Below are 7,531 nucleotides of genomic sequence, written 5' to 3' on the forward strand. Positions count from 1 at the left end.
ACAACTGTTTATCAAATTAGGATATTGTCACAGAGAAACAGATAGCACAGATTTTAAAGATCAACTTTATTGAAGTACAATTTACATACAAATTTTATGTGTATTGGCCTGGTACAGTGACTCACGCCTCTAATCCCAGGACTTTGGGAGGGCGAGGCGGGCGGATCACGAGGTCAGGAAATCGAGACCATCCTGGCTAACATGGTGAAACCCCGTTTCTACTAAAAATGCAAAAAATTAGCCGGGCGTGGGGCGTGGTGGCGGGTGCCCGTGGTCCCAGCTACTCGGGAGGCTGAGGCAGGAGAATGGTGTGAACCTGGGAGGTGAAACTTGCAGTGAGCCGAGATCGCGCCACTGCACTCCAGCCTGGGTGACAGAGCGAGACTCCGTCTCAAACAAAACAAAACAAAACAAAACAAAACAAAAATTATGGGTATTTTTTGGATGAGTTTTGACAAACGTATAGGTAATTTTATTTGTGGTGGAGGACATTAAGGTTCCCTGGGATTGTGCTGGTCCAGGGATTTAACAGACGGATCCTGGTTAGGAAACAGGACAACATTAAGGCTCTTGGGAAATATAATCAAACAGGAACAAGTGGAAACACCAAGGGCTGGCCAGAGGTTGGTCCTGGGGTCTCACTGCACCAGGATCTGGCCCTCTGGAATGCCTGGCGACTTCATGGCAGCTCCTGGCCCTCCTCAGGGAGCGGTCTCACCACTCTGACGTGTGTTTAGGCCACGAGATGAGACCTAGGACTGGGTTCTGGCTCTCTGCCCTGCAACTTTCCTGCCACTACCCGCGCCCGCATCCCTGCCCACCAGTGGGGGGCGCTCCAGTCGGTGACAGCCAACTTTCGCTGCTGCCACCACAACCGCAGGGCCCGATTACCTCTCCAGTCTATTAGAAACCGGTTTCAGATGCGCGGTGGAACGGCGGGCGGGAAAAAGCCCAAGCGCTGTCTCGGGTGCCCCTTCGGGTCAGCCATCCTCTGGTCTCCGAGGCTCGGGGCTAACTGGGCGCGAACCGCTGAGCCCGCCTACCAATCAGGCCCTTTCTCCCGCCCCTCTGCGGCTGAAACCCTCAAAGGGTTGCAGTTTCAGCTTTCACTTAGAGACAGCAACTCCAAATTCAGGGTCGCTGGGGAAACTGAGGCAGGACTGGGGACTCTGGGTGAGAGGTCAGACAGTGGTCGCGGACTCTTTCTCCCGAGAAATGGGGATAGCTCTTCCGATAGCCCAAAGCGACTCACGCAGATCCTAGAAGAGAGCGCCGAGGTCCGGGGGGTTGGCCCGGGAAAGCGAAGCGCCGCCCACGCGGCTGGGAAACCTCAGGGTGGTGCTGGCCGGAGGTGGAGCCAGGGGCGGGTTCCGGGCGGAGGGTGGGGCAGACGTGGGTTACCGGGTGTGCCAGCCAAACCTTGCACAGAGGAGGTGGCGGTGGTGGCCCTCGCCTGTGGCCCCCGTGCTGCTTGCACTCGAACTCTTAGCCATGGAGGAGCTCCAGGAGCCTCTGAGTGGACAGCGCCGGCTCTGTTTCACGCCAGCTGCCCGGACCAGCCTCTTACTGCTCAGGCTCAACGACGCTGCGCTGCGGGCGCTGCAAGAGTGTCAGCGGCAACAGGTACGGCCGGCCCCCTTCTTCTCTAGTCCCTGCCCCTGGGAACCTTGGGCCTCAGCCGGCGACCCTGGAGAAGGTGCAGGGGAGAGGGAACGGCATCCGCAAGCTCTGGCCTCCCCACCTCTCCAAGTGAAGCCGGCTAGGCAGGTGATCCCGGGCTCCGGACCCCGGATCCTGGGGATACCGCTTCACCTGCGCTCAATGGTCACATCTTCGCTCTCCCCGCAGGTACGGCCGGTGATTGCCTTCCAAGGCCACCGAGGGGTAAGTGCGAGCTCAGGGTGTGTGAGTGAGGTTAGGGCGAGGGAGCATAAACGTGGGCTGGAGGTGGAAGGTGCGGTCGGGGCCGGAGGCTGCGAGTGGTCACGGTCTGAGGTATTTCCGAGAACTGAACTCCAAATGGGGCGAGGAGGCTGCTGGGGTTGTCCCAGGGGGCTGTGGTTGAGGGGACTGTGCTGTTTCAGCCTCCTGGGGAACTCAGGCCCAGCTGCACCTGGTGTGCTAACGAGCCCTGTGGGACCCGTCTTAGTCTTACTTAGGCTGGCTCCCGGAGGAGTGGCGGCGGCAGGAGGGGGAGGGGCTGACTTCATGGGGCTTACCGTCTCCTTCCACCTCCAGTATCTGAGGCTCCCAGGCCCTGGCTGGTCCTGCCTCTTCTCCTTCATAGTGTCCCAGTGTTGCCAGGAGGGCGCTGGTGGTAGCCTAGACCTTGTGTGCCAACGCTTCGTCAGGTAAGGGGGAACAGGTAGCAGGCAAGAAAGGGTTTGTGGAAAGTGGGGGAGGGAAATGTGGAGAGGTGCTTAAGAGCTCACCCCCCTATTTTTTTCCACCACGCCTTTCCAGGTCTGGGTCTAACCGCCTCCACTGCCTGGGCTCACTCAGGGAGCGCCTCATTATTTGGGCAGCCATGGATTCTATCCCAGCCCCATTATCAGTTCAGGGACACAACCTGCCTGAAGATGCCAGACATCCTGAGAGCTGGCAGAACACAGGAAACTATTCTGAAGGAGATGTAGTATCACAGCCACAGATAGCACTAGAGGAGGTGAGGCCAGAAACTGCAGGGAGTTGTGATAAGGTGGGGCAAAGGCTGAAGTCCAAGGTATCCCAGTACTCCAGGGAACCAAGTGCTCCTGCCACTTTCCCCACCAGGTGTCAGTGTCAGATCCACTGGCAAGCAACCAAGGACAGTCACTCCCAGGATCCTCAAGGGAGCACATGGCACAGTGGGAAGTGAGGTACTTGGGACAGGGTGGGACTAACATGGGATGCTTTGGCATTGTCTTCCTTTCTAATCTCCACTCTTTTTTTTTTTTTTTTTTTTGAGACGGAGTCTCGCTCTGTCGCCCAGGCTGGAGTGCAGTGGCCGGATCTCAGCTCACTGCAAGCTCCGCCTCCCGGGTTTACGCCATTCTCCTGCCTCAGCCTCCCAAGTAGCTGGGACTACAGGCGCCCGCCACCTCGCCCGGCTAGTTTTTTGTATTTTTTAGTAGAGACGGGGTTTCACCGTGTTAGCCAGGATGGTCTCGATCTCCTGACCTCGTGATCCGCCCGTCTCGGCCTCCCAAAGTGCTGGGATTACAGGCTTGAGCCACCGCGCCCGGCCCTAATCTCCACTCTTAAATGTTGTAATAAAAGATCCAGTTCCACCTCCTACCCTGGTCTTCATCTGTCCCATTCCCTGAAAATATCCTAGAAACCAGACCCATCTTCCAAACAGAGAACCTGTTCAAGCGCTGCCTTCCTCTGCCAGCCGGAAACGTCTGGACAAGGTAAGTTATAATGGCAAGGGCATTTCTTTTTTTTTTTTGTAACATTGGTATAATGAAACAGTGGCAAAGACTATTTTGAAGAGCACTTTTAGTCAAGTGAAAACTTAGAAATTGGAAGCTCAGGCCGGGCGCGGTGGCTCACGCTTGTAATCCCAGCACTTTGGGAGGCCGAGGCAGGTGGACCACCTGAGGTCGGGAGTTCAAGACCAGCCTGACCAACATGGAGAAACCCTGTCTCTACTAAAAATACAAAATTAGCCGGGGTGGTGGCACATGCCTGTAATCCCAGCTACTCGGGAGGCTGAGGCAGGAGAATCGCTTGAACCCAGGAGGCTGAGGTTGCGGTGAGCCGAGATCGCGCCATTGCACTCCAGCTTGGGCAAAAAGAGTGAAACTCTGTCTAAAAAAAAAAAAAAAAAAGAAAGAAAGAAATTGGAAGCTCATTATATAGGAGGAATTTTTTTAGAGACAAAGTCTCTCTGTTCCCCAGGCTGGAGACTCCTGGGTTCAAACCATCCTTTTTTTTTTCTTAGTCTCACTCTTGTCACCCAGGCTAGGGTGTTGTGGTATGACCACAGCTCACCACAGCCTTGAACTCCTGGGCTCAAGTGATTCTCCCTCCTCAGGTGGTGTGTGCCACCACACCAGGCTCATTTTCTGATTTTTTTGCAGAGATAGGGTCTCACTATGTTACCCAGACTAGTCTTGAAATCTTGCGTTCAAGCGATTCCCCCACCTCAGCCTCTGAAATGGTTGGGATTACAGGTATGAGTCACTGTGCCCAGCCTAGGAGGAATTCTTGAGAAAAGAACATATTTAGGAAGCTCTTGGCTGTTTATGTCACACAGATATTTTCCTCAACAGAAACGTTCAGTGCCTGTGGCCACTGTAGAACTAGAAGAAAAGAGGTTCAGAACTCTGCCTTTAGCGCCAAGCCCCCTACAAGGCCTGACCAATCAGGATTTACAAGAGGGAGAAGATTGGGAGCAAGAAGATAAGGATGAAGACATGGACCCCAGATTAGAATGCAGTTCCTCAGTTCAAGAAGGTGAGTTAATGAAAGGAGGGTAAAAACGCCAGTGGAAAAGACTTATAATCACTTGTGTTTTCTTGATTCCTTCCTAGATTCTGAATCCCCAAGCCCTGAAGATGTACCAGACTATCTCCTGTGAGTTCCCTTGCTTTTTCCAATTTCATGAAGCCTTGTGCATATATTAAGATATACTTCCTGGAAGCTGAGGGCTTTTCAGGGGCAATGAAATTGAAGGTGACAGCTCTCTGCTCCTGGCAGGCAATACAGGGCCATCCGCAGTGCAGAACAGCAACATGCCTATGAGCGGGACTTTGAGACAGATTATGCTGAATACCGCATCCTGCATGCCCGTGTTGGGACTGCAAGCCAAAGGTTCATAGAGCTGGGAGCAGAGATTAAAAGAGTTCAGCGAGGAACTCCGGAATATAAGGTAAGGACAGGACCCAGCCTAGCTTTCCAACTCTACTGGCCATTAACCCCCTGCTAACCACCCATATGCCTGTGTTCATAAAGTGACTAAGCAATGACAAGGAAACCTGTTTGAAGGGAAAAATTAGTCTGTATCATTGTATCATTCAGTAGAATGAGAAGGGAAGTTACTTCTCTTTTTTGAGACAGTCTAGCTCTCTCAGGCACAGTCTTGGCTCACTGCAACCTCCACCTCTTAGGCTAAAGCAATTCTCGTGCCTCAGCTTTCCGAATAGCTGGGATTATAGGTATGTGCCACCATGCCCAGCTAATTTTTGTATTTTTAGTAGAGACATGGTTTCACCATGTTGGCCAGGCTGGTCTTGAACTCCTGACCTCAAGTGATCCACCCACCTCAGCCTCCCAAAGTGCTGGGATTACAGGTGTGAGCCACTGCGCCTGGCCCCTCTCTCTTTTTTCTTTTTGAGATGGAGTCACTTCACCCAGGCTGGAGTGCAGTGGCGCGATCTCGGCTCACTGCAAGCTACGCCTCCTGGGTTCACGCCATTCTCCAGCCTCAGCCTCCCAAGTAGCTGGGACTACAGGCGCCTGCCACCACGCCTGGCTAATTTTTTTGTTTTTAGTAGAGATGGGTTTCACTGTCTTAGCCAGGATGGTCTCTATCTCCTGACCTCATGATCTGCCCACCTTGGCCACCCAAAGTGCTAGGATTACAGGCGTGAGCCACCGTGCCTGGCCACCCCTCTCTTTATTTCTTAATGTTGAACTCAGTGCTAGTATTTTCTGTTTCAGGTGCTGGAAGACAAGATAGTCCAGGAATATAAAAAGTTCAGGAAGGTAAGACAAGGTCGGGGAATGGAAGCAAGCAAGGTAGAAATGGGAATTTTTACTTTTTGACATGGATGCTTTTTCTCTGCAGCGGTACCCAGGTTACAGAGAAGAAAAGCGTCGCTGTGAGTACCTTCACCAGAAATTGTCCCACATTAAAGGTCTCATCCTGGAGTTTGAGGAAAAGAACAGGGGCAGCTGAAGTTATCAAGGGAATTCTTGAGCCTCTGCTTAGTGAAACACGAAGGAACAAAGCAGCTGTAAACTAAATAGAATGCAACTATCTGCTTTTCTTTTGCTGACCACTGGAGTCCGTGGTGGCAAGTAGAGAGTTGCTCTAGCTTCCTGAGGTTTGGTTTTCATTGTTAATTTTTAGGGTGTGGGCACTGTGCAAAGACTCCATAGCTATGCCTAGGAGTTTAGGAAAAGTGACAGAGGCTTGGCTTTTTTACCTTTAGTTCAGCCAAGTCATTTTCAAGTCCTGAGAAATGACATCATCTTCAGGATAAGATAATGAGGACATTAGACAAACCAAACTAAGTGAATTTAGTCTACTAGCCTCCCTAAGGAAACAGTAATAATAACTTTTGGTAAGAGCTAAAATAACTTGTAGCATACCTAGATATAATGGGAAAGGGCCTGGGTGTTACCCATGTACTGAAAATGAACTTTTTTTACCAACATGGCTAAAAAATTAAAACTGACTGCTTCTGTGTCCTTTGTACAAGTTCATATGTTTTCCTTAAATCTTCCAAGGCAGGTGGTTCTTAACCCTGCCTTCACATCTGAGACACTTTTGGGGCTCTCTAAACAATTAGATCCCTGGACCCCAGCCCAGATGTTATGAGTTAGAATCTCCAAGATTATGGTTTAGACATCTTTTACTTTTTCCAAGCTCTGTGTGTGACCAAGATACATACTTTGCTGTAAGACTCTACCAAATTCATCTTAAAATTGACAGCTACATACTGTATTTATATAGTAGGAAGAAAATTCTTTTCTGAACATAGGAATTCCTAGGATCACCTAAAGTAGCGCTCCTACCTCAAATTATCCAGTGACTGAAAACTATAACTGGGCAGGATTTGAATTTACCTACAAAAGGAGATAAATGGTTTAGTTGGACAAAAGATCACTCTTCAGTCCTTTCTGTTCCTCATTGTTACAAAAGAAAGTGGATGCTTTACTCATAACTAGGAATGATACTGCCTTTCCCAGTTCTACTGAAGGGGGAGGTTAAAGGGCCACACCCTAGGCTTTGGGAGATAGAACTGCACCCAGCAGTGTCAGCAATTCCTGAAACAACTTGGATGAAACCATGTGATGCCACACCCTTGACAGGGCATTTCTGGGCAGAGAACAGTCCTTGGGAGGTATAAATATGCAGTAAGCTTAGCTGCGTGGCAAGGATAAACAGGAACCCATCCTTAGGGCATGGACAGCCTAACAAGAAAAGCCCTTCACCTGTTCTCTAATCACCAGGGTAGGCCTGGGCAATAAACATGTAAGGAGAGAAAGAGATAATAAATTTTGAAAGAATTTTGAGGTGATTATGGACCCAGTCAGTCAGTCTACAGCTGCAGTGATCAGTATGGTAGCAACTCTATTGCTACTTAAATTAATGAAGACTAAAAATGTAGTTTCTAGCCATATTTCAGATGCTCCATAGCTACCTGTACTGAACAGTGTAGATTACAGAGCATTTCCATCACTGAGGAAAGCTCTATTGAACAGTGATAGTGTGCAGAGAACACCTGGTTCTCAATCTTGTGGAAAGTAAGACAGTTTAAAGGGGTCTCATTTATTGTCACTGTTCCAAATGTACAAAAAAAATTAGAAAATACCCCCA

The 7,531-nt window shown here is 50.2% G+C and overlaps 1 protein-coding gene across 3 annotated transcripts; it reads left to right on the top strand.

The window, feature by feature from the left end:
* Positions 1–405: 405 nt before the first annotated feature.
* LOC105491341 (elongation factor for RNA polymerase II 3) lies at positions 406–7,486 on the top strand. Of its 3 annotated transcripts, XM_011757682.3 has the most exons (11): positions 406–1,623; positions 1,849–1,884; positions 2,239–2,351; positions 2,464–2,665; positions 2,773–2,858; positions 3,317–3,392; positions 4,257–4,440; positions 4,518–4,560; positions 4,684–4,855; positions 5,647–5,691; positions 5,774–7,486. In XM_011757682.3, exons 1-11 carry the CDS (start codon positions 1,492–1,494, stop codon positions 5,882–5,884), a joined length of 1,200 nt encoding a protein of 399 aa, XP_011755984.1. In that variant the 5' UTR covers positions 406–1,491; the 3' UTR covers positions 5,885–7,486. The 3 variants fall into 3 exon arrangements, with proteins under 3 accessions (XP_011755984.1, XP_024651576.1, XP_011755978.1); XM_024795808.2 differs by lacking the exons at positions 406–1,623; positions 1,849–1,884 and having other exon boundaries at positions 1,895–2,351; XM_011757676.2 differs by lacking the exons at positions 406–1,623; positions 1,849–1,884 and having other exon boundaries at positions 1,895–2,351; positions 3,341–3,392.
* The last annotated feature ends 45 nt before the right edge of the window (positions 7,487–7,531 follow it).

The sequence above is a fragment of the Macaca nemestrina genome, chromosome 7 (assembly GCF_043159975.1).
Source record: "Macaca nemestrina isolate mMacNem1 chromosome 7, mMacNem.hap1, whole genome shotgun sequence".
NCBI classification, from domain to species: domain Eukaryota; kingdom Metazoa; phylum Chordata; class Mammalia; order Primates; family Cercopithecidae; genus Macaca; species Macaca nemestrina.

Coding starts and splice junctions, on each gene's coding strand:
- LOC105491341 (XM_024795808.2), top strand. CDS start 2,020: ATGGGGCGAGGAGGCTGCTGGGGTTGTCCCAGGGGGCTGTGGTTGAGG. Junction 2,352..2,463: donor GTGTGCCAACGCTTCGTCAG/GTAAGGGGGAAC, acceptor ACGCCTTTCCAG/GTCTGGGTCTAACCGCCTCC. Junction 3,393..4,256: donor GCCGGAAACGTCTGGACAAG/GTAAGTTATAAT, acceptor TTTCCTCAACAG/AAACGTTCAGTGCCTGTGGC.